Below are 27,448 nucleotides of genomic sequence, written 5' to 3' on the forward strand. Positions count from 1 at the left end.
ATATAATTTCTGTTTCAGATAAAAAGAAGAAGTCTAAGAAAAAGAAGGGTTCGAAGGCTGATGATAAACCAAAAGAGGCGATTTTAGGTGAAGATGAAGCGACTACAGAGAAAAAGGCCAAGCAATTCTTAAATGTTTGGTACACAAATAAGAGTGAATGGAATTTTGTAAAAGCACGTCAGAACTGGTTGGTTCATCATATGTATGATCCTGAAAAGGTCAGTTTTAATAACATTTTAACTTCTTTGCTTTAACCGTTACAAAATGGTCACAATTAGTGATTTATTAATTACCATTGAATATTCAGTATGCACAGGTGTAGCCATGTGGTTTAGGAATTTGCTTCCCAACCACATGATTTCAGGTTCAGGTCCAGTGTGTGACATTTTGAGCAAGTGTCCTTATATATATATATATATATATATATATATATAAAACCCTGCCCACCACAACAGAATCAAAATCCTAAAACGAAGGTGCCACATAAAAAGAGTTGGTGTGGATGCTGGTACCACGTAAAAATCATCCAGTATACATTGTAAAGTGATTGAGATTAGGAAGGGCATCCATCCATAGAAACCAAGCCAAAACAGACGATAGAACCTAGTGTGTCCCCTGGCCTTGCCAGTTCCTGTTGAGCTGTTCAAACCATGGCAGTATGGAAAATGGATGTTAAATGATGATGATGGTGGTATATATAATCTAGCGTGTATGACTACTACTGTATCAGTTAGAGCCCCTTGTTGATTATCATAGCCCACCTTGCTTCCAGTTTAGTGGTTTGGTTACTGTTATAATTAGTAGTATTACTGCTTGTGATATACAGAGCAAATGTATGGAAGAAACTAAGGTAAATACAAGTTTATGTCATTTGTTGTTCCTACAGACATTTCACCATTGTGGTTGTTTGAAACATCCAATGATGAATTCTAAATTACTCCAATGATGAAAGGTCTGTGGCGACTAATGATTTATACTTGTTTATCTAATTTTCCACTAATATATATATATATATATCATCGTCGTCATCATCATTATTTAGCGTCTGTTGTCCATGCTGGCATGGGTTGGACAGTTTGACCAGGGCTGGCAAGCTGGAAGGCTGCACCAGGCTTCAGTCTGTTTTGGCATAGTTTCCATGTCTGAATGCCCTTCCTAATTCCAACCACTCCAAGAGTGTTTGGGTACTTTTACATGCCACTGGCACAGGTGCCATTTGCGTGACACCGATATCTGCCATGACCGGTATCTGCGGTTTTAGCTGGCTTGATGGGTCTTCTCAAGCATGGCATAATTCCAAATGAACTCGGCCATTGCTTCCATGAGACAATGCTCAAAGCACAGCATAATGCCAAATGGTGTTGGTCCTTGCTTCCATGAAGCCCAACGCTTGGAAGGTGCTTTTATATGCCACTGGCACAGGTGCTACTTGTGTGACACTGGTATCTGCCACAACTGCAATTCTGCTTGGCCTGATAGGTCTTCTTCTCAAGCACAACATAATGCCAAAGGTCTCGGTCATTGCTTCTGTGAGGCCCAATATTCGAAAGGAGCTCAACCACGTTTCCTCCGTGATTTATATATATAATTTGAATGTTTGCCTTTCCTTAGACATCATGTGATGATTATAAATGAACATCATCATCATCATACAAGCGATGTTGTTCATTTCTAGTCTTCTGTGAAAAATCTGTTTGATCATGGAGAAAAATTACTTTGCCTGGAAACAGGCAAGGGTTAGTGACAGAAAATGCATCCAGCTGTAGAATATCTGCCTTGGCAAATTCCGTCTAACCCCTGCAAGCATGGAAAAGTGGATGTTAAAATGATTTCTCTACCCCTACAATGGGTTTGAACACAGATTCTTTATTTCATACTGTTCTTAACCTAATCCTAATCTTCCAGCTTCTATGGCCATTATAAACCACTTATTTTCCTATAAATTCAAATTGTATTGAAATTATCATTAATGTCCTGCTTTTATTTTCAGATCCCTGACACAACATTTCAAACTTTACTCAAGTATCTTGCTGGCATGAAAGGTCGTAGCCGAGAGGAAACTAAGAAGCAAGCACAGAGCTTGTTTGATGCTGTTACCAAAGACAAAAACGCACTTCATAAAAAAATCAAGTTGTCTGGTAAGTTAAGGATTCCTATATAATTTCCTGCTTTTTAATTAAAAAATTTTGTAGTATGCTGGAGGTTGAGTTTTCATGTTAAACCATTGAGAGAGTCTTCTAAATGTTGTGAATGTTTATAAGATTTATCCAAGTCAACTGAGTTGGATATTAAAAGATATGGATCTATGACGTTTTGGCATACAGCTGTTCTGGCATTGCCTATTTGGTAATGCTGATTCAATGCTGACCTATTTGACATCAGGCATTAATCATAAACCTTTAGCATTTAAACCAGCCATATTCAGCCAATACATCCTACCTGTTTTATCTTCAAACCTGCCAAATCCAGCCTCTCATACCTACCCTACAATGTCATTCTAAAAATATGCAATCGTATCATAGAAATCTTGAAGCTACAAGATAATATATGATTAATCCAAAACAAAGTGGATAAACAAGCATTACATTTGACAGAATAATCTGGATGCTAAAGGGTTAATCTCACTTTAGTATTTCTCTCATTCTTTCTCTCCTTCTCTCTTTAGGCATGTGGCCTGGTGGTTAGTGTGTCATGCTCACGATCTTGCAACCATGGTTTCAATTCCCAGACTGGCTGTGCACTGTGTTCTTGAGCCAAAACACTTCATTTCACGTTGCTCCAATCCACTCAGCTGTAAATGAGTGACCACCCTGTGACCGATTGGTGTACAAGGGCGAGAGGGTAACTCAGGAGAATCCCCTGAACGGAGGTCTTGTGAGCCCAGTTTTGTATTTAGCAATTGAAAGGATGAATTGTACAACCCATTCAGTGAATCCTGTTTGGTTGGGACAGGTTCACCATCTCTCTCTCTGTATAAGGAGAGGGAGAGTGTTCATGTCAGTTGTGCTCAATTAATAATCTCTTCCTCTCTTTCTCTCTCTCATGTTTTCTATCTGTGTGTGTGTGTGTTTTTTGTTTTCTTCTCGCCCCCAGTGCCAAACCATACTACTCTCAACACAGACTGAATGTCCAATCAACCATGCCAAAATTATCAACATCCAAATAGCTACAACCAGTTGCCTCATTTCATGGAAACGTCAACTGGTATTTGGAGGTGTGGGGCACAACTGTATTGCTATTGTTGTATCACACAGACTGAAGAAAACAAACCGATGGTGATATTGGAAAGTAATCAATGTAGAATGGGTTTGGAATGAAATAATCCAGGCACAAGAGTTGAAATGTTTGGGGGAAAGGGAAGTTGATCACATGGACCCTAGTATGCAACTGGTACTTTATTTTCTCGACCCTGAAAGGAAGAAAGACTAAGTTGACCATGGCAGAATTTGAACACAGAACATAAAGACGGATAAAATGCTGCCAAGCAATTTGTTTGGCGTGCTAATGATTCTGCCAGCTCAGCATCTTGAAATGGATGTGATGAGAAACGTCTGTAAGAAGAGACATGTGACTGTGGAGGAGGAGGAGGAGGAGGGAGGTGTAGAAGCTGAAATGTGCCTCTGCTCGAAATATATGTTTAGAGAGAAGATTCTAAGAGATGTGAAGGAGGTGGATGAGATGTTGATTTGTCATGAGTGAGAGCCATGGCTGGAGCAAGATAGCACTCAAGTAGAAAGTGAGATGGTAATGGAATGGGGAAAAAAAACAGCTCTATGAAAAAAAATTTGGATGAAAGAGAAGCAAGGAAAATTATCAGATAGAAAAGAGTGTTGACATAAGACCAAGATTAGCTGAAAGAGGTTCCCTGATGCTCAGTGAAGGGAGGATTAAAGATGTGAGGAGTGTAAGTGAAGACTTAGAGTGCTCACTTAGTCTCACAGCTGAGAAAGAGGCTTGGAAATACTTATAAGAGAAGTTGTTGAATATAGAGAAAGTGTCAGAGAAAGTGATCCAACAGGGGGACCAGCTATTGAAGTGGACAGGTTTAATAGTGCAAGTATCGTTAAGAATGAGGAAAGCAAGTGGATCGTCAGGAGTAGTTACTGAGATGCTGAAGATATCTGGCAGTGTAGGGCACACACTGCTCACACACATCATCAATCCTGTAGCAGAGAGAGAGATGTCATACTGAGTGATAGAAATGCTTGAAAATTGGTGATGGTTTGTTTACATCCCTGTATCTTAGTGGTTTGACAAAAGGGGACCAATAGAATAATTACCAAACTTGAAAACTGGAGTCAATTTGTTCAACTAAAATCTTCAAGGCCTTTCCCCAGCATGGCCACAGTCCAATAAATAAAACAAGTAAAAGATAAAAGATACGGGGCATCAGATGGTGGGTGTGAGATTTCTGGTACAAACGTCTGATACTTGTGGAGGGAGGAGTGTTAGGGAAAGAAATGCTAAGAGACTCAAACGGAGAGACTCTGAGGAAGAGAGGGACCAAAGTGGTGAAGGCGACATCAGGGCTACCGACCTACAAATGAGGGTCTGCAACAAGAAGCAAGAAACTGATGAACTGAAGAAGACTTATCCAGCTTATACAAACATAGAAACGGGCATAAAAATGTCTGCCTGAAATACATTGAAACTGATTGAGTCAGGGACAACTTTTGATGTATAAAGAATTATTCTTGAGCTTAGCCAAAACTATTTTTTGCCCTTTAGTATTCATATTATTCTGTCAAATCCAATACATAACGATTCACGTTGTTTTGAATTAATCATCCATTATGTTGTAGCTTTGAGATTTTGATGATGTAAATGTTTAATTTCAGAATGATATTGTAGGGTAGGTGCAAAAGGCCAGATCTGACTGGTGAACTACTAAAGGATTAAATATATTTATTAAATGACTGAAACAGTGAATGTATTGTTTGCAATTTGTCTTTTTAATTTTCTTTTCTTTTGTAGGGGAACCCGGGCTTCTTCAACGAACCAGAGCTGAACAAGTCATCCAAATACTGTAGCAGTTCTTACAGTCATAGGCATTGTCAAAACATTTGATATTTTTTTTGTCATTTTTGTCTTTTGGCAATTAAAAAGTATGTTTTAAAATACCTATTAAATGCAAACTGTTTCTTTTGTTATCAATCATCAGTGTGAATTAGAAACACAAAAGCAGGCAGTTATAATCGTCTTGTGCTTTACAACTCATAATTGTCAGAAAACATTATTTTCAGCCATAAATACAAGACTATGTTTTGTAAAGATTATTTGCCAACATAACATGGCAGTCCTGGTTAAGGACGAATGTTGCTGTAATTTAGACCCAGGAGACATCGTCTGGAGTTAAATTACAGCAACATTTGTCCTAAACCAGGACTGCTATGTTATGTTGGCAAATTATCTTTACTCCAAAGTACTGTTGCTGAATATTTCTCTTTGAGAGATTTACAAATAGTAATTTTCTATGTGTTTTGTGTCTTAAAGGGGGTTTGGCGAAACGAAATTACGCCCCCTAAAGCGTACTTGAGATTTGACCAGTTAAAGCGGTGGCTCTCAACCATGTTTTACCTATGGATCCCCTCAGTTCCTATTTTACTCAGATGGACCCACTTAAACATTCCATATTTAAAAAATCCTTTTATATTTTTATAATTAAATATTAGGAATTGCGTAAAAGATTTCTAAAATATTTCGTGTATTGTTGATGTATAAGCAATTTATTGCAGATAAATTTTAACCCCAAAATCTCATATGGACCCCAGTTGCAGACCACTGGGTTTAAAGTGGTTGGAAAAGTCTCCGTCTCATTTGTCAGTCCTCCGAAGGGAGATAATTCTGTTCTTATTTGATACTTAGCTCTTCTCTCTATGAAAGACCATGGATTTCTCCAAGAAGTTCTTCCACTTGATGACTGGTTTTAATTTTAATCCTGCACATGAATTGTGTGACTGCTGTGCATACGCCTCTGAATGTGTATGGCCTAGGGGTTAGGTTGTTGCACTTGTCATTCCAAGATCATGCTTTCAATTTCTGGATCAGGCAGCATGTTGTGTTCTTGAGCAAAACCCTTCATTCCACATTACTCCAGTCCACTCAGCTGTCAAAAATGAGTCACCTTGTGGCAGATTGGTGTCCTGTTTAGGGGAAAGATTTTGGTCACTTATATGTCCTGGAAACCAAGAAAGGGGTCCTATGAACCCTAGGACTATGTCTCAGGGACTATTTTTTACTGAACATATAAGGACAACGGATGGCAGCCAAAGTTACTTTACGACTGTTAAACCTCAGTCAATTCTGAGTTCAAACACAGCCAGGCTCAACTTTTCTCTTCATACTTCATGAAGGAAATAAAATAACAATTAAGTACAAGACTTTATTCTTTGCAGTATTTAGCTGCATATTTTAGTACCTGGGTTTAAATCCTGTCAAGATCAACCTTACTTTCTAGAATTGATAAAATATGTCCCATTTAAATACAGAGGATAATTTAACATCACCCCACCCACCCACCCAATTTGTGGCTTTGCATGCAAGTGTGTACAGTAATCCCTTGCCATATTGCGGTTTATTATTTAAGCCTATGTCGATTCCTCTGTGGTGTTGTTTTGCATTTATAATAAAACAAATATATACTTCTGCCACATTCCAGGGAGAAAAACTAGAAGCAGTTGATAGCTTCCGCTACCTAGGTGACCGAGTCAGTAGCGTGGGAGGGTGCGCTGAAAGTGTAGCTGCTAGAATAAGAATAGCCTGGGCAAAGTTCAGAGAGCTCTTACCTCTGCTGGTGACAGAGGGCCTCTCTCTCAGAGTAAAAGGCAGGCTGACACATGTGTACGAACATCCATGCTACATGGCAGTGAAACATGGGCTGTGACTGCTGAGGACATGAGTAAGCTCGCAAGGCACCTTGGGCAAGTATCTTCTACTATAACCTCGGGCCAACCAAAGCCTTGTGAGTGGATTTGGTAGACGGAAACTGAAAGAAGCCCATTGTATATAATATATGTATATGTATATATGTGTGTTTCTGTGTTTGTTCCCCTCTCACCATCGCTTCACAACCAATGCTGGTGTGTTTATGTCCCTGTAACTTAGCAGTTCAGTAAAAGAAACCAATAGAATAAGACATAGGCTTACAAAGAATAAGTTCTGGTGTCGATTTGCTTGACTAAAGGCAGTGCTCCAGCATGGCCGCAATCAAATGACTGAAACAAAATAAAGTGTACTGTTTGTATTTTGCAGATTTTCACCTATCATGGGGTGGTTTTGCAATGTAGCACCTGTGATAGTTGAGAGATTACTGTAATTATAATTTTTCAGTTAGCAAATGAATGGTAAAATCAGAAGAGAATATTCCACACAATTAGTACAATGCATTTTAACATAATAAAGAATATATTTTACATTACTGTATTTAGTTTCATTCATATTTTAAAATTTAAATCCTGCTGGCATAAACTTTGGCATATTTCTCATTGAGATTAATAAAATTAGTTCTAATTAATGTAGTGGTGTCAATGAAATCAATTATTTATCCAGCTGCCAGCAGTTTGTAACTTTGTACTAATCATTAACATCATGGAAGATTAGCAGAAATGGTAGTGCAGTAAGAATTTGGTTTTATTCATTTACATTCTGAGTTTAACTTCTCTTGGAGTCAATTTTATCTTTCATCTCTCCAGAATCATCATATCATCATTATCGTTTAATGTCTGCCTTCCATGCTGGCATGGGTGGGACAGTTTGACAGGAGGCAGCAAGGCAGAAGCCTGCACCAGACTTCTGAGACTGTTTTGGCAGGATTTTTACAGCTGGATGCCCTTCCAAACACCACTCACTCAATAGAGTGGGCTTACTGCTTTTTATGTGGCACAAGCACAGGCGAGGTCAGTTTTGGCAAGGTTTTTACAGCTGGATGCCCTTCCAGATGCCAACCACTTTTCAGTGTGGACTGGATGCTTTTTAAGTGGCATCTCCACTGACAGGGTCACCAAGTACCTTAATACCAGTTATGTATTAGGGTTGGTTCATTTATTACATAATCTCTTAAAAATGGTAGTCTTAAAGTCATAAATATGATTAGATTAGAGTTGAAAGTAAATTCCTGGAAAGCAAACTCTACTTTTTTCTTTCAATTCCGAAAAGTAAATATTTCACCAATAAAACAGTAGAATCCATGTTTTGTGTTGGGAAAAAGTTAATTCAAATACTTGAAATTGTGGATTGTGTTTTATGCCACAAGGAAGCAAAGAAAGAAAAATTAGCGAGAAGGCGTTTCGCTGTGGGAATAGACACGGGTGAAAATTCTAGGCAAAATGTGTGAATGCAGAAATTTGCATTTATTAATATCGATTCGCGCGCACACACAAATACAAAACAGGTGGGGAGGTGGGGAGATCAAATTGAGTTCAATGCCAAAAAGGCAGACGAAGGGAAATAATTCTTTAAAACTCAGTTGATTAATGGAGGTCGGTGAGTACCAGACTAAATAGTTCGCTAGCAATTGATATATAAATATTATAAGGGCAAAAGCGCAGCTCACCTACCTCGCGGGTCCTCCTGTGTTGTTGATCTTGTCCAGGTGAGATATATCCGTGAGACCCATACCTGCTTAATTTCTGGCCAGAACCTAGGGCAAATTCATCCAATTCATACAACCACCACGTCTGTCCCAAGCTGCAGCCCTAAACTAAAAAAAAGGACCAATCTAGTTGGCCTTCTGCTCACGTGACGTCACTGATTCTAAAAGCAGCAAGGTTCCCCCCTTACCAGCCCCACAAATAATTTTTACTGAGGATCTGTGTCTGGAAAAATCACAAACAGGAAGGAATTCTTGGAAAGTGCTGTTGTTAAATTCCATCAAGTACAGTAACTATATATATATATATATATATCATCATCATCATCATCGTTTAACGTCCGCTTTCCATGCTAGCATGGGTTGGACGATTTGACTGAGGACTGGTGAAACCGGATGGCAACACCAGGCTCCAATCTAATATGAGGAGTTTCTACAGCTGGATGCCCTTCCTAACGCCAACCACTCAGAGAGTGTAGTGGGTGCTTTTACGTGTCACCCGCACGAAAACGTCCACGCTAAAAATGGTGTCTTTTATGTGCCACCCGCACAAGCCAGTCCAGGGGCACTGGCAACGATCTCGCTCGAAAATCCTACGGGAGCCAGTCAGGCGGTACTGGCAACGGCCACGCTCAAAATGGTGCATCTCATGTGCCACCCGCACAAGAACCAGTCCAGGGGCACTGGCAACGATCTTACTTGGCTTGCCGGGTCTTCTCACGCACAGCACATTTCCAAAGGTCTCGGTCAGTAGTCATCGCCTCGGTGAGGCCCAATGTACGAAGGTCTTGCCTCACCACCTCAGCCCAGGTCTTCCTGGGCCTACCTCTTCCACGGGTTCCTTCAACTGTTAGGGTGTGGCACTTTTTCACGCAGCTATCCTCATCCATTCTCACCACATGTCCATACCAGCGCAATTGTCTCTCTTGCACACCACAACTGATGCTTCTAATGTTCAGCTTTTCTCTCAAGATACTTACACTCTGACGGGTATTCACATTGACATTACACATCCAACGGAGCATACTGGCTTCATTCCTTGCGAGCTTGCGTATGTCCTCAGCAGTTACAGCCCATGTTTCACTGCCATGTAGCATGGCTGTTCGTACGCATGCGTCATACAGTCTGCCTTTTACTCTGAGTGAGAGTCCCTTTGTCGCCAGCAGGGGTAAGAGCTCTCTAAACTTTGCCCAGGCTATTCTTATTCTAGCAGCTACACTTTCAGCGCACCCACTTGGTCGCCCAGATAGCGGAAGCTATCGACTACCTCTAGTTTTTCACCCTGGAATGAGATAGAAGTTGTTTCCTGAGATATATATATATATATACACACACACACACACACATATATATATATATATACACACACACACACACACATATATATATATATATATACACACACACACACACACACACACATATATATATATATATATATATATATATATACAAAATATTGAGGTTCACAGATGATCTAAATGATTATGTACGCTAGGTAATTGCTGGAACGGATTACTAGGGCTCCAAGGTTATAGCCGAGATGGTAGTTATGGAGCCATTGCAGATTTCCAATATAAACAATTGTATGTATATATGTATATATATATATATTGCCAAGATGGAGACAAGTACCACTGTCCCTATGTTGCAGGCTTGATAACTGGTGGGAATTCTCAGCATGAAGCCATTAGTAGGCTTGTTAACTCACAAATAAAGTGTACATATATGCATACACACACACACCCCCATTTACGTATAGTTTTAAAAAAAAAGACAAAAAAACAACAAGACGAAGACATGGTACTTGCAAACTATTAACAGAAACTCAGGGAAGGAAAGAAAGAGTGTTTTATGTTTCGAGCAAAGCTCTTCTTCAGAAACAGGAGACAGAGGTAAGTCCATATTCACATACATATACACACACATTTATTTGTGGGTTAACAAGCCTACCATTGGTTTCAGGCTAAGAATACCCAGCAATTATCAAACGTGCCTCATTACTCATAATAAACACCTACTGAGCACCTAGGCTAAGATTTGAAAGTGAATCCACACTGTCAAATAAGTCCTCGGTCTATTGTCTTTCTGCACTAAGAGATTAATGAGAGTGAGTTGACCTCTTAGACCTTTTTTGAGGCACTCCCGGGTCTAAACTGATATAGTGAAGAATTCCATTGTTTTAGCTTGACCTAAAAGAGAATTAGAGAAGTTATGAAGACACCAGCAAATATCAGTTGATCTCTTTAGGTAATCCAGCACCTAGCTGAGGAGAAAGCTTTTTCTTTCTGTTTGTGGTCAACCCATCTCCAGTCAAGGGCTATGTTGATTAATGTTTGCAAAGTTAGACCTCTTATCATTTCTATTTGCATACAATCCTTTTATCCTGTCTTTCTCTCTAGCAGTCACAGAGATTAACACATAAAGCGTGACGGGCCATGATTGTGGGTGTCAGGCACAGGTCGACAGGCCATGATTGTGGCCCAGATGTATTTAATTTATGGGTGTTTGTTGGGGTCTAATGTCACTCAAACACTCCGATACCCCCTAAAACGCAAGAGGATTAAAAGTTCAACTAATGACTTTTCAGATGATGTAAAACTTGCCACCATTATATACTAAGAAGATATTTTAAAACTATTTTTTTGTTTTTTATGTGTGCAGAGTAGTCTCATTTTCATAAAATGGGCTCAGCAGTCCATGCTATGTAAGAACAAATCCCAGCGCTTTATGGGTTAAATTAACTAATGTCATACAGAATGAACTGCAGATTTACAAACAAGCTGTCTACATGCAAACAAATTGACAAAGTTGTATCATCATCATCATCGTTTAACGTCCGTTTTCCATCCTGGCATGGATTGGACACTTTGACTGAGGACTGGCGAGCCAGGAGGCTGCACCAGGCTCCAGTCTGATCTAGCAGTGTTTCTACAGCTGGATGCCCTTCCTAACGCCAACCACTCCGAGAGTGTAGTGGGTGCTTTTTTTAAATGCCACTAGTACAGGGCCAGAGGGGTTGGCATTGACCATGATCGGATGGTGCTTTTTATGTGCCACCAGCACGAGAGCCAGTGAAGGCGGCGCTGGCATCAGCCATGTTCGGATGGTGCTTTTTACATGACACAGGCACAGGGACCACAACTACGATTTCCATTTGTTTTGATGTACTTGACTCAATAGGTCTCCTTAGGCACAGCATGTTGCCCTACGATCCAAGGTACTTTTTGAGTGGGCTGGTTATGTAACACTGGTGTAGGTTACAGCTGTGAACTCACGTTACGGTTAATATTATAATCAACTTAATAAACGACTTGATAATTAATATTGTTCTTCAATTATTTCTCTGATGCATCTTCACATTAAATTCCATCATTACATACTCATTTATGTCAAACTACAACTAAACAGATCCGGAGGAAGTGAACAGAAGTCATTGATAATAATAAAATAGGGAATAAAAAAAAAACAATAACAGCATTTGGTATACATTGGTGCTAACATTCACAAATAATTATTAGAATTACTATCTTAAACATTACACATTACATTTTGTTTGTTAATTTATTTATTTTTGAATGGGGGAGAGAGTCTGAAGAAAGGGTTGTGTCCGTGGTCTTTACCTGTTCTCCTGAGACCAGAACATATGAGATTATCAAAGGAATTCTATCAATAACTCGTTTCTGTTTGTATGTGCTATCCATGTTCAGTAACTTATTTGGATAACGTTAATATCTGTTGTACTTGAGGAAATTTTGGCTTTTCAGCCAAGAGAACATGAGTGGCTGTTTTAGTCAATCAAGAATTCTGAAAAGATGTTTCCTTACAAATATATTCTAGGAACGAAGTATTGTGATTTTACTCTAACAAACATTATAGTTGGTTACAAACATTGTTGTAAAGATTTATAACGGGAATAATCTTGATTACTGTCGATTGTGAATATTCGGCCCAATATTCACAGAGGACAGATTTGGAACACCGGTTAGTTTTTGGTATGACACCGGTAATCACTAAGAGTTGTCAAGTAAACAAAGACAACATGGAGGACACAACTGATAACCCGAGTTCTCGAAAGTTACCTCCAATATCACCCCGCTCTCTTCCTTTAATAAAACCACCCCGTTCGACATCCAAGGGCAAAGTGAATGAAAGTTTTACAAAATCACCATCTTTGAAAGAGAAACCAACTCCCTCACCACGCAGAAATAGCCGCCAATTGCCTCCTTTGCAGACTTCAAACGAAAGTATCCCTGAAACAGCAACTAAGAAGAAAAGGAAGAAAAAAGCTGTTGTAAGTGTTAATGTATTTTAATATATACTTTGTATTGATGTGTCTCAATAGTTACTTGTGGATTTAAGAAAAAAAGGACGCCCTCATTGTTTTCAAATGTAGAATACAAAAACAATTTGGAAAAATCTCCACAAAAAGAGGAAACTCGTTACATACGCTGGCGTTTCTTTATGACTTGATAAAATTGTCAGAGAGAAAATAATTCTGAAGTTTCAGGTAAAGCTCTTTATTTTCGGAGACCATCAGTAATCTTCTTAAACTGTTAGTTTGTGGATCTGCTTCATTGGCCAAGAATAAGGTTTTTCAGTGAAAGTTTCGACTGTTTGTATCTCGTTACTGGCATTGCGTTGTTTTCACCAAAACAAACCATTGTTGGTACAGTGAATTGGGGCAGAAATGTGGAAGAGACAAAATTCTGAGTTGGACAACGTTTAATAAATTGCTCACTCTCCCGATAAACTAAACAATTTTAATAGAAAGAAAATTAGGTAAACAATGAAGTTAATATCATTTATGATAATTCAATAATTATTAAATTGAAATCATCGTCATTTAATAGCCATTTTCCCCCATCGCTGACATGGGTTGGATGGTTTCATAGGAGCTAGCAAGCTGCTCCAGGCTTCAGTTGTCTGTTTTGGAATGGTTTCTATGGCTGGATGCCCTTCCTAACGCCAACCACTTTACAGAGTGTACTGGGTGCTTTTTATGTGGTGCCAGTATGGGGTGCTTTCTATGTGGCACCAGCACGGAAATGAAAATTGAAAAAGCTAATCTGAATAAGGAAATGTTTCCTCTCCCCAAAATAAATAAATGATAAATGCAGAAAGAATTCAAACAACACATAAATAAATTTTAATTGTGAACAATGCACTAAATAACCAAAGGAAATGTTGACAATAGTAATATCTACAGAACTGAAACAAATGAAGCTATTTATGTTGTACAAACTTTGGCTATTGTTGTCTTTATAAGTCCACCCAAACTTGCTTCAATGGTTCTGTGGCAATTAGGTACTGATTAAATATACCTCCACCTGACTGGGGGTCATACCCCACATTTCAACATGCAGAGAGGAATCATGTGATGAGATACAGTGTGATGGTCTGGACATGTTACAGTCTCTTTACTGCTTAACACACAGACAGAATATTAATAAGAGCCATTGTCATCACAAAATGTCCAGTTTTCCATTCATGCATGGGTCAGACGTAATTTCTACTCAGGCAGATTTTCTACTGCTGGATGACCTTATTGTCATCAACTCTCACTTGTTTCCAAAGAAGGTAATATCTCTCCATGGCCTGACAGAACACTGAAAACACTCATCATCACTTCTGTGATGATGATGGTCATTTCCAATTGTCATGTGATTTCTAGACAAGGCTGCACTCAAATGCACACACACACATGCACGCACATATATATATACATAATGGGCTTCTTCCAGTTTCCATCTACCAAATCCGCTTATGAGGCTTTGGTGGACTTGGGGGTATAGTAGAAGAAACCCAAGTTGCTACACAGTGGGACCGAAGCCAAGATGGCATGGTTGTGAAGCAAGCTTCTTAACCTTATGGCCATGTCTGCAGAGGAAAACAGCTGCTACGCTCCAGCTGCTGCTGCACTCTCCTCCCATTTCCCAAAATCTGGGGTCTTCAGAAATGGAATGAACAGTAGTGAGACTGAAATATGTTCTGAGACTCAGCATGGAAGAGGCATAGTTTCAGTGGAAAAAAGATTTGTGGCCCTAGAACTGCTTGTTATGAGCTGACTTGGGGACTACCCCCACCCCCTCCTAGGTGTTATTTTGCATGCACATACACACACACACAAATGTAATGTATTTATTGTAAAACTACCATCTTTACAGAATGGTTCTCAAAGTTCATCTGGTGAAACATTACAAACCGAACAAGAAATCAATAATGGCAGTCAGACTAGTGTTGTTCCCAAGAAAAAGAAGAAAAAGAAAAAACAAGAAGAGATGCAGTTGTCAAGTACCCTCTTAAATTACCTGGGTGGCATGGAAGAAGATGTTGTTGAAAATAAAGAACCAGCCGATGAAATGGTTCAGCCTGTAAAAAGTGCCATCATCACAAGTCAACCTGTTGATAAGTTATTTATTGAAACTAAAAGTATGTTAGCCTTTGAGTTTTTCTATCTTTATCGTCAGGTATTGACATATTTAACATGCTCATGTGCATTTGAACATGGAAAGACAATACACTGCTCAAGTATCTTGACAGAGGACATTCTCCTTATGGGTGTAAACATACCACTAGGCCACGAATGACATCACTGGACTGTAGGACACATGCATTTCTGTGTCATTACACTTTAATCAGCTATGTATACTGAGCCATCATTCATGGCCACTGAGAGCTGGTTGCTCTGAAAATAGAATATTGTACATTTGGTGTTGTGAGAAAAAACTTTGAGCATTTGTTTATTCATTGACTCCATTGTATCTCCAAACACCCACTTCCTTGTGTAATTTGCTCTGCATGAAAATGAATGTGAAATGACGTGTTCAATCATCATCGCCATCATCATCATCTAGCATCCATTTTCCATGCTGGCATGGGTTGGACGGTTTGACAGGAGCTGGCAAGGCTGGAGAGCTGCACCAGGCACCAGTTGTCTGTTTTGGCATAATTTCTACAGCTGGATGCCCTTCCTCATGCCAACCACTTTATAGAATGTTTTGGGTGCTTTTTATGTGGCCCCAGCACCAGTGGACATCAGCATGAATGCTTTCTACATGGCACCAGCATGGGTGCTTTTATGTGGCACCAGCACAGAAATACAGTAACAATAAGCAGAACATCAATATAGGAAGAAAGACATTATGTTAATATTCTATACAACTGAGAAATCATCCAGAGAGTTGATATAGCATTATGTGTGTTTTAAATGGACAAAATGACATATGTAGAAATTGTCTACTATATTTTATTAAGAACATATTTTTTCAGACAAATAAGTTCATCTTTGGATGAAGTCGATTTAATTATGTAAACCTCTTACATTAATTTTGTGTCTAGTAAATAAATAAATGAATAAAAAATTATTTAGTAAAACTTGATAAATTTACTTAAGATGTCTTCCTCTTCCTGTTCTTCTTTTTTCTAACCAGGGAGTTTCAAGACTGAAGTTAAGAGCAAACTTAGTGCAGATAAAACAAAAGAAAAGCTGAAATTGGAACAATATGGTGATGGTTTTGTTATAATGCCACAAACCTCCTTAGAATTTGCTATTAAAACTCATCGTCTGTGGCAGACTTTCTGTTTGTTCTTCCATGGCCTCACTGCAGGTATTGCTCTGTGGCAGGTTGTCATTGTATATGTATTTGAAAATAACCATCAACAGGACTTTGTAGAGAGTTACAAAATAATGGCTTTACCTGTTCAAAGTTTATTCTATGGCTTGTTAGTTATCTGCTTGGTTTCTGCATGTGACAGGTAAGACAAAATATTCTTCCATTGTTTCTGTTTGCCACGTGCGTTAGCTGGCTGCGTTAGTAGGGGTAACTGGTTGAGTTGAGGAATGAAATATGTGTTTCTCAGGTTGCATGAAGAACTAACTGAACAACACCTGCAAACGTTTAACTGCCACCAGCACCAGTACTTTATATGTGACACTAGCACCTGTGCTTTTTACATGGAGTCAACACGGGTGCTTTTTATGTGGCACCGGTTATCATCATCAGCATCATCATCATCAACATCTATCTTCCATGCATGCATGAGTAGGATGGTTGACAGGAGTGGGCCAGGTAGAAAATCTACCCAAGGCTACTGTATCTGTTTTGGCAGGGATTTTACGGCTGGATGCCCTTCTTAACACCAACCACTCTGTAGAGTGGACTTGGTGCTTTTTATGTGTTACTAGCACAGGTGAAGTTAGTTTTGGCAGGGTTTATACAGCTGGATGCCCTTCCAGATGCCAACCACTTTACAGTGTAGACTGGATGCCCAATTACGTGGCACCAGCACTGACAGGACCACCAAGTAACTCACAAGACAAGGAATTATGAGAGGGGAGGGGGCATTTGAAGGTGTGGAACTTGTGTTAATTGATGAAAGGTTAGAGTGTGACAGAGACAGAAGCAGGTGTCTTGCCACAACAGAGGGGAGTCATTAAAGGAGGTGATCCAGTATGAAATGATGAAAGGTGAGAGTGTAACAGGGAAATAGAGAGGCAGAAATAGGTGTCATGCTATAGAGGAGGAGGTACATGAGTGTGTGAGAGAGAGAGGTGCAAAAAAGAGGTGAGAAACAAGAAGTGTGCTGATGGAAAGGAGATATTTGGTTACCTGGTCAGAGGAAAATCAAGAGAAGGGGAGAGAGAGAGAGAGTGTGTGTAGGAAGCAGCAAAAGTGTGAGAGAGAGAGAGAGAGAGAGTAGGAGAGAGAGATGGTGTAGTGCTAGGGTATACTCACAAGTAACAAGAATATGAGTGTAGAATGTGGTTAGAAAAATAGGGGGCTTTTTATGTGACAGTCTCCTTGTTTAAGTTGGTGAATCCTTGCCTTCAGTTCATCCTTGGTGTTACAGGGGTTTTCGTTGGTCTCTTGCTCAACTGTGCTCCACACATAATAAACAAGGGGGTCGCAGTCTGGGGAGTTAGGTGGCCAGATGTTAAGGGTGGTTTCAGAAATTGTCTGACTAGGTTTTCCTGCTTGTGTGATATGGTGCAGAGTCCTGCTGCCAGACATAGGGTCTTCCAGCAGCCACCCTCTTGACACAGAGCAGCACTACCTTCTCCAGGCACTTGATGTAGGTCTCTGTGTCAAGTGTGAGGCCATGTGGGAAGATGAATGGAGGCATAATGTCGCCATCACTAGTGATCACTCCGAACACCATGGTGTTGACTGGATGTTTGATTTTTATCACTCTCAGTACTCGTCCTCAGACTGACACTCAAACACTCTGAAATGTTTGTATTGGAGCTTCTGGCTCAAATGCCAAGCAGTACAGCATGTTGTTTCCAAATTTCTGTCAGAGTGAATTGCATCATGGTGCTGTTTTTCTCACAGATGGTGCCCAACTGACCCTACTGTAGTGTGTAGTCAGCAAAATCAAAAAACAAACAATGCGCATGCACAAAATTAAAAATATAAAATAGCAACAATTTACCCATCGCACCCTATATATATATATATGTGTGTATATTAAGAAAAAAAGTTGTCAGAATTTGGGGAAAAAAAATCTTATTTCTTCATTATTATTAGCGCTTTCGTTTGTTTCTCAAACTTGACATGTTCAAGAAATGAACGAAAGCGCTAATAATAATGAAGAAATAAGATTTTTTTTTTCCCAAATTCTGAAAACTTTTTTCTCAATATTCAATTTCTGTACACTACACCTAACACTCTATACATCTCTCTCTCTCTCTCTCTCTATCTCTCTCTCTCTCTCTCTCTCTCTCTCTCTCTATGTATATATATATAGATATATAGATAGATAGATAGATATAATATCACTAATTATACACATTGTATAAACATATTTCTGTCTCGTTTATTAGATATGATATCAGTAACATCAACATGAAATTCATGTTGGATGCTGTGACTCTCAAGTCTGGAGCACTTTCAGTTGTCATCTACTTCATCTGTATTGTGATGCACGTGAGTGTTGTGCACATTGATGACAAGATGTTTCTGTACAACACTACTTCTCTCTTCAACAACACACAAGTAAGTTACAAGCACATTGTTTTACATTTCACTATTTTTTCATCATCATCATTGTCGTTGTCGTTTAATGTCTGCTTTCCATGCTGGCATGGGTTGGATGGTTTGACTGAGGGCTGGCAAGCCAGAAGGCTGCACCAGGCTCCAATTCATTCTGGCAATGTTTCTACAGCTGGATGCCCTTCCTAATGCCAACCACTCCGAGAGTGTAGTGGGTGCCTTTTACGTGACACCGGCACGAGGGCCAGTCAGGCAGAACTGGTATTGACCACGCTCGATGGTGCTTTTTTAAATGATATTCATGACTGATTTCACCCTCTGCCCATGGCCACCACTCCTTATGATCTTTAGTTTCAATAGTTATTCAGACTAAATGCTTTCAAGTATTGAGTTTTATTTTTTTTTAGGCGTAGGAGTGGCTGTGTGGTAAGTAGCTTGCTTACCAACCACATGGTTCCGGGTTCATTCCCACTGCGTGACACCTTGGGCAAGTGTTTTCTACTATAGCCTCGGCCGACCAAAGCCTTGAGAGTGGATTTGGTAGACGGAAACTGAAAGAAGCCCGTCGTATATATGTATATATATATATATATATGTATGTTTGTGTATATGTTTGTGTGTCTGTGTTTGTCCCCCCAACATCGCTTGACAACCGATGCTGGTGTGTTTACCTCCCCGTAACTTAGCGGTTTGGCTAAAGAGACCGATAGAATAAGTACTAGGCTTACAAAGAATAAGTCCTGGTGTCGATTAGCTCGACTAAAAGGCGGTGCTCCAGCATGGCCAAAGTCAAATGACTGAAACAAGTAAAAGAATAAAAGAGTAAGTTCAAATATGTGAAGGTGTGTCGCCCATTGGTTACGATGTTGCACTCATGAAAGCTAGAACATTCCCAGTCTGAGTGGCACATTGTACTCTTGGGCAAAACACTTCATTTAAAGTTGCTCCATTCCATTCAGCTGTTAAATGGGTCACCCTGTGATGGAAAGGCTTTCCAATCGGGAGGGGGTGCGAACGGACATTGGCCTTCTCACCTGGCCAGTGAGGTGGCATCACGCAAAAGCTAAAAAATGATGCAAAGCACATTGTGACCAGCGATGTATAACAACATCTGATAGGCTGGTCGATCATGTGTTACTGTGAAGTTAAAATATACCATGGATTTGTATTCTGGTTTTAGAAAAGATACACCATGTCACTGCATGTTGTAAGTAGTGACTTAAGGAATGGCAAAAGATAGGGCATCTTGTTGTAAAACACTGACTTAGAAAACCTGTCCAACCCATGCCAGCATGGAAAAGTAGATGTAAAATGATGATGATGATGATACTCCAAGTTTTAAATTTCATATCAACTTTCCCTTTCATTTTTCTTTGGTTCATAAACAAATACCAGTCATATCACAGGGTTGATTCAGTTGACTATAACCCTTCCCCTTCAAATTGTGTCAATGTGAGAAACCAATATATCTTTGGAACATCTACAGTTTGGGCCGTATTGCCTTTGAGAAGGGCACAAAATCCATGAAATACCTTCAATTTCACTGACTTTTTTTTTTTAAATTCAGTTCTGAATCTAAATTCTGCTGGTTTCAATTTTCCCTTTCATTCCTTCAGACGAAGATTTAGTAGAAGACTCTGAAATGTGTTGTGGGTCAGTTGCTTCTCCTGTAAATGCTTGACCTTGTGTCAAATAGCATTCAATATTTAAGTTGTCAATCATGACCCATTAACCTTGTCCACCCCTCTGGACCCCTTCATTTATGTTCACCTTTCTGTAACTCGAGGAAAAGAAAAAAATGCAAAAATATTAATTAACCTGAAAATGGGATAACCATGAATGCCCTCTACAGTAACACACTTGTTCCCGTCCCTCTATCATATGTTAACCTCATGTCACCTGGTATAAAGCTCCCCCCCCCCCTTCATTCCTATAAATATTGTTTTAGCTCTGTTTATTCATTGAGTAACTTCTTCACAGTAACCTTCCTGATACTACATCATTATCATCATCATCATCATGATTTAACATCCTCTTCTATGCTGGCATGGGTTGGACAGTTGAACAGAAAGTACTGAGGCCGGGAACTGCACCAGGACCCATTGTCAGCTTTGGCAGGGTTTCTATGGCTGGATGCTCTTCCTAATGTCAATCACTTTACAAAGTGCACTGGGTGCTTTTTATGTGGAACCATCACCAGTGCTTTTTACTTCTATGGCACCAACAGCAGTACTTTTTATGTGGCACCAACAGCAGTGCTTCTTAGTTGGCACCAACAGCAGTACTTTTTATGTGGCACCAAAAGCAGTGTTTCTTATGTGGCACCAACAACAGAGCTTTTTATGTGACACCAACAGCAGTACTTTTTATGTGGCACCAAAAACAGTGTTTCTTATGTGTCACCAACAACAGTGCTTTTTACTTCCATGGCACCAACAGCAGTACTTTTTATGTGGCACCAACAGCAGTGCTTCTTAGTTGGCACCAATAGCAGTACTTTTTATGTGGCACCAAAAGCAGTGTTTCTTATGTGGCACCAACAACAGAGCTTTTTATGTGACACCAACAGCAGTACTTTTTATGTGGCACCAAAAACAGTGTTTCTTATGTGGCACCAACAACAGTGCTTTTTATGTGGCACCAACAGCAGTGCTTTTTATGTGGCACCAAAAGCAGTGTTTCTTATGTGGCACCAACAGCAGTGCTTTTTATGTGGCACCAACAGCAGTGCTTCTTATGTGGCACCAACAGCAGTACTTTTTATGTGGCACCAAAAGCAGTGTTTCTTATGTGGCACCAACAACAGTGCTTTTTATGTGGCACCAACAGCAGTACTTTTTATGTGGCACCAAAAACAGTGTTTCTTATGTGGCACCAACAACAGTGCTTTTTATGTGGCACAACCAACAGTGCTTTTTATGTGGCACCAAAAGCAGTGATTTTTATATGACACCAACAGCAGTGCTTTTTACTTCCATGGCAACAACAGTAGTTCTTTTTATGTGGAACCAACAGCAGTGCTTTTTACACACTTTTATATTTACTCCCTTTGGTTCTCTCTTGCTAATAACCATTGAATTTGTCTTTTTTGTATTCACATTTCGGCATTTCTTGTCACTTTGCTCTCTTCAACCATTTCTTATAATTTCTGCCAGAAATACTGTATCAATGGTGTATCTTATATTCTTACCGTAACATTATAACATAACAGTTCAGTTGTTGTTATTGTTTGTTTTTAATAATAATTTCCCTTGAATCAATCAATCTGCTTTGCTTTTGTTTTTCGCTACAAATAAAAATATCAATATTCGTCTCCTTTCAGGAATTTTCAGAGGATCTTGCAACCTGGAAGATCATCAACCTACTCCGAAGTGTGGCCGTCATACTAGCGTGGCTTTTGCTGTCCATTTTCCCCAATACTGACCGTCTGGCCAAGAATCTATCAGAAAGTGTTGGCAACATTCTTGGTCAACACACAAGAACTCAGAATATTTCTACAATTTCCTAAAAATACATCAGCATTATTATCATTGACAAGGTGCAAATGAGCAGAATTGTTACCATTCTAAACAAAATGTTTCGTGGCATTTCTTCCAACACTTTATGTTCTATGTTCAAATTCTACTGAGGTCAACTTTGCCTTTAATCTTTTTTGGGATCAATACAAATAAGTACCAGTTATGCGCTGGTTTGATGTAACCAACTTCCTTCCTCCTTCCCTCAAAATTACTAGCCTTGTGCCTATAGTAGAAAGAATTATTATTATTATTATTATTATTATTATTATTGTTATTGATGACTGACTTAATGTCTTTTATCAAAACACCCATATCTTTTTATTTTAAAAATCTATTTATGATAAAATTCGTGGTTGTAGGGTTATATATGTTTGTAAAATCCACTGAGGTTATAAATTCACCTTTTGATCAAATGGGTTTTTTTATGTTACTTTACTACTGAGGCTCAGCTAATCAAACACTCAATGTTGGCAAGTCAAAATAGGATATTTATTCAAGTATAATATGCAGTGAGGAGCAATCTTGTGATTTTAGTCACTTATTCACCATGGAAACCAGGTAACCAGCCTTATGATTTCCAGGGCTGAAGAGAAATTTATAAAAACAATATTCTACAAGAAAGATATTTTTTCTAGCATTTTATTGATCATAATCAAGGGTGTGCATTATACACAAGTGCATCACCATCATCATCATTTAACATCTGTTTTCCATGCTGGCATGGGTTGGATGGTTTGACAGGAGTTGGCAAGGCCAGGTGCCTCACCAGGCTCCACTGTCTACTTTGGCATGGTTTCCACAGTTGGATGCCTCTCCTAACACCAACCACTTTACAGAGTGTGGCCTGGGTGCTTTTTATGTGGCCCCAGCACCAACAAGTGCATATTATACACAATTATAGTGCTACAAAACATGTTTGTTTCTGTTTTAGCATGTATCTTGTGTTATGTGAGGGCTGTTTGTTTTATTGTAGCAACCAAGATGTTGCTCTTGTTGATGCATTACTTGGTCTAACATTGGAGGGTCAGGGTTATCTGGGTTCAGAAAGACTGGTTTTCTGAGATGGAGAATGGTAATAGGAGGTGGAGTAGGAACTCAGAATATAAAGAATCAAAACAGATATCATTAATCATTTTGTCTGCTGCTTTGCTTTGAGATCTGTTCTTGTCTGATCCATTCACTGTTTCACTTTTCTACTAACTTGGAATGGTACTTTAATTGACCCACGAAAAGAAAGAAAAAAAAAATGAAAGGCAAAGTTGACCTCCCCTGGATTTGAACTCAGATCACGGGTAACCAGAATAAATACTGAAGTCATTCTCTCTCTCTGATGCTCTAACAATTTGTCACAATTTACTACTTTAATACAAAAAGAAAAAAAAAAAAAACTAAACAAACTGTTTTTACAAACCAATTAAAAAAATATCAGACTGTTTCCACTCACACCTGGAATTGGATTAATTCAATTTTGTGAGTCATTTTCTTCCGTCCAGATTTGTTGAACTGAAACATTGAAATAATGTTTAATAGGTCTTTGGATTCACCTGTGCCAAATGTTTAGTCTTTTGAAAGTCTAAATACTTTTCCAAAATATAAGGACCCATATGACCAAACCATTTCTCAATTGTATTTTCTGGAAGTGAATAAGGGACAAATCTCTTTGAAAACAGCCTATTAGTCTATCACATGTATCTTTCTGACTGGGAAAACTGAACACAGCCTGACTGGGTAGTTAAGAAGTTTGCTTTCCAACCACATGCTTTCAGGTTCAATCTCACTGCACAGCACCTTGGGCAAGTCTCTCATACTATAACCCCAGGCCTTGTGAGTTGATCTGGTAGATGGAAACTGAAAGAAGTGTGTATGTGTGTATATATATATCTGTGTATGTATGTATGTATTTATGCATGTGTGAGAGAGAGAGAGTACATTTGTGTCTCCTTGTCTTGAGATCACATAATGCTGTAAATGATTGTCATTCATTTTCCTTCTTCTGGAAAAATGTTACCTTGGAAACAGGTTAGGATTGGTGACAGGAAAGGCATCCAGCCATAGAAAATCTGCCTCAATAAACTCCGTCCAACCCATGCTGTCATGGAAAAGTGAATGTTGAAATGATAATGATGTTTGCCTCAGTGTTACTGCTGATGACAGTGAGATGTAATTTTCATGGTACTCTGCTGAGAGTGAAGTACCTTGCTCACAGACAAGCTACAGTGCCAAAGATTTGGACAGAAATTTCAACCTGTCACCTATTCCTCTAATTTCCATTTAATCAAGCCATTCTTTCTATCTCATTCCAGGGTGAAAAACTAGAGGTAGTCGATAGCTTCCGCTATCTGGGCGACCAAGTTAGTAGTGGGGGTGGGTGCGCTGAAAGTGTAGCTGCTAGAATAAGAATAGCCTGGGCAAAGTTTAGAGAGCTCTTACCCCTGCTGGCGACAAAGGGACTCTCACTCAGAGTAAAAGGCAGACTGTATGACGCATGCGTACGAACAACCATGCTACATGGCAGTGAAACATGGGCTGTAACTGCTGAGGACATACGTAAGCTCGCAAGGAATGAAGCCAGTATGCTCCGTTGGATGTGTAATGTCAATGTGAATACCCGTCAGAGTGTAAGTATCTTGAGAGAAAAGCTGAACATTAGAAGCATCAGTTGTGGCGTGCAAGAGAGACGATTGCGCTGGTATGGACATGTGGTGAGAATGGAGGAGGATAGCTGCGTGAAAAAGTGCCACACCCTAACAGTTGAGGGAACCCGTGGAAGAGGTAGGCCCAGGAAGACCTGGGCTGAGGTGGTGAGGCAAGACCTTCGTACATTGGGCCTCACCGAGGCGATGACTACGGACCGAGACCTTTGGAAATGGGCTGTGCGTGAGAAGACCCGGCAAGCCAAGTAAGATCGTTGCCAGTGCCCCTGGACTGGTTCTTGTGCGGTTGGCACATGAGATGCACCATTTTGAGCGTGGCCGTTGCCAGTACCGCCTGACTGGCTCCTGTAGGATTTTCGAGCGAGATCGTTGCCAGTGCCCCTGGACTGGCTTGTGCGGGTGGCACATAAAAGACACCATTTTTAGCGTGGCCGTTTTCGTGCGGGTGACACGTAAAAGCACCCACTACACTCTCTGAGTGGTTGGCGTTAGGAAGGGCATCCAGCTGTAGAAACTCTGCCAAATCAGACTGGAGCCTGGTGTTGCCATCCGGTTTCACCAGTCCTCAGTCAAATCGTCCAACCCATGCTAGCATGGAAAGCGGACGTTAAACGATGATGATGATGATGATGATCTGTCCACTAATTAAACAGACAATTATCAATTAGCAATACTCTCAGACTTTTCCTCTAACTAGAGTTAGATCTTGTAAGGTAAGAGTTTTCTTGTTATTATTATTATTATTATTATTATTAAGGTGGTGAGCTGGCAGAATCATTAGCATGCCGGGCAAAAATGCTTAGCAGCATTTCGCCCATCATTATGTTCTGAGTTCAAATTCTGCTGAGGTCAACTTTACCTTTCATTCTTTCAGGGTCAATAAAATAAGTACCAGTTGAAAACTGGGGTTAATGTAATTCACTCGTCCCCTTTCCTAAAATTGCTGCCCTTGTGGCAAAATTTGAAACCTTTATTATTATCATTATTATTATTATTAAATAGCAAATGTTATTTACAAGGAAAATTAATTGATAATATCTCAGTTGATTTATAAGTTGTTGCTCTCTATGGCAAAGGAGAATAATTGTACATTATAAAAACTATATATATATATTTTATACCAAAGACCTGAAGGCATTGATTTATTTCTGGAAATTTCTTCATTAAAAAAACAAAAAACAAAAACAAAAACAAAAGACCTGTTCAATTACTTATCAGTTTTCTTGTCATTCATTCAGAGTCCAAACAGTTTTATTTTTTTCTCTGTCAAACAAATAAAGGTTTATTTTATTTTCTTACATTCCTACATGCCGTGTGAACCAATTTGTAAATGAAAAGCATTCAGTCTGTATATCTGTCTGACTGCCTGTCTGTATATCTATCATGATCATCATCATCAGCAGCAGCAGTGTCATTTAACGTCTGTTTCTATGCTGACATGGTTTGGATATTTCGACAGGATCTGATGAGCTTGGGGGCTGCGATGGTCTCTGATATCTGCTTTGACAAAGTTTATACAGCTGGAAAACCTTCCTAATGTCAACCATTTCTTCAGAGTGTACTGGGTGCTTTTTATGTGGCACCAACACTGGCAAGGTGACCAAGTAATTGACAAGACAAGACCCCTTGACTGGGTTAGATACAGTATTGAGGGAGGAGGCTTTGTGGCAGGTATTGAGAGACAAAAGTATGAGTAAGGGATCAGGAACAAGATTTAAGGAAAACATCCAGCCATAGAAACAGACTTTGGAGCAAGATGAGGTCCTCGGATTTGTCGGATTTGTCACAACATACAGTCCATACCGGCTTGGAGATTAGATGTTAAATATGTGGTGACTGCAAGATTGTGGGTTCAATTCCCAGACCGGGCCATAGCATTGTGTTCTTGAGCAAAGCACTTCATTTCATGTTGCTCTGCGATCATTTTGACATCTGACATGTGGCACCCAGTTGCACCTGTACAGGTAATGTCGATTTGATGGAGGGAGTGAGCTTATGTCTACACAAACATTTGATCACTATAAACATATTATCTGTGTGGTTGTTTGATAAGAAATTGTCGAGCCCTCGTACGTTGTCTAACGACAAGAGAGTTCACCATATATATATACATACATACATATATATATATATATATATGTATATATATATATATATATATATATATATATATATATACACACACATACACACACATATATATATATATAGTTGAATAAGAAATAGAAAATCCTTCATACAGTATTATATATTTGAAAAAAATGAATAGAAATGGCTTTTCTGATAATTTAATAATTAGTTGTTTGTAAGTTTACAAAAGGTGACTGATCAGAGTTTCTCACTTAAAAACAGTCTTCAAACTGATATTTTAGAATTCACTGTTTAAATAGGCAATGTTTAATTAAAAACATACACTCACACATACAAACACTAACACACACCTTTTTCTGATAATTTGTCCCACTTTAATAACACTGGTCAACAAAATTAAATGTATTATACTCATTATGAATGCAAGCCAACTTTTTAAAACTAATTTTTCACTCCATTAGTATGCAGCACGTATCGGGCTTTCAGTAGATGTATGCAAATAATTACATATTTGTATATATGAAATCATTAGCATAATAAATAAGGACATGTTAGTTTTAGAATGTAAATGAGTTTATTGAGTTAAAAATCCTTACTATTATT

The 27,448-nt window shown here is 39.2% G+C and overlaps 2 protein-coding genes across 12 annotated transcripts in view; both read left to right on the forward strand.

The window, feature by feature from the left end:
• LOC106870563 (uncharacterized) overlaps window positions 1–5,135 on the forward strand; it is a 32,000-nt gene extending 26,865 nt beyond the window's left edge. For all 11 annotated transcript variants that reach the window (XM_089355639.1, XM_089355640.1, XM_089355641.1 and 8 more), the window contains 3 exons: window positions 19–218; window positions 1,991–2,138; window positions 4,975–5,135. In XM_089355639.1, coding sequence (XP_089211765.1) covers window positions 19–218; window positions 1,991–2,138; window positions 4,975–5,030 — 404 coding nt within the window. In that variant the 3' untranslated portion in view covers window positions 5,031–5,135. The remainder of the gene's footprint in view (window positions 1–18; window positions 219–1,990; window positions 2,139–4,974) is intronic.
• A 7,424-nt stretch (window positions 5,136–12,559) lies between these two features.
• LOC106870571 (transmembrane protein 237) lies at window positions 12,560–25,971 on the forward strand. Its single transcript, XM_014916697.3, has 5 exons — window positions 12,560–12,881; window positions 14,755–15,019; window positions 16,021–16,345; window positions 18,414–18,585; window positions 21,905–25,971. Exons 1-5 carry the CDS (start codon window positions 12,585–12,587, stop codon window positions 22,088–22,090), a joined length of 1,245 nt encoding a protein of 414 aa, XP_014772183.2. The 5' UTR covers window positions 12,560–12,584; the 3' UTR covers window positions 22,091–25,971.
• The last annotated feature ends 1,477 nt before the right edge of the window (window positions 25,972–27,448 follow it).

Source organism: Octopus bimaculoides, chromosome 7 (genome assembly GCF_046866305.1).
Source record: "Octopus bimaculoides isolate indiv1 chromosome 7, ASM4686630v1, whole genome shotgun sequence".
Lineage (NCBI taxonomy): Eukaryota > Metazoa > Mollusca > Cephalopoda > Octopoda > Octopodidae > Octopus > Octopus bimaculoides.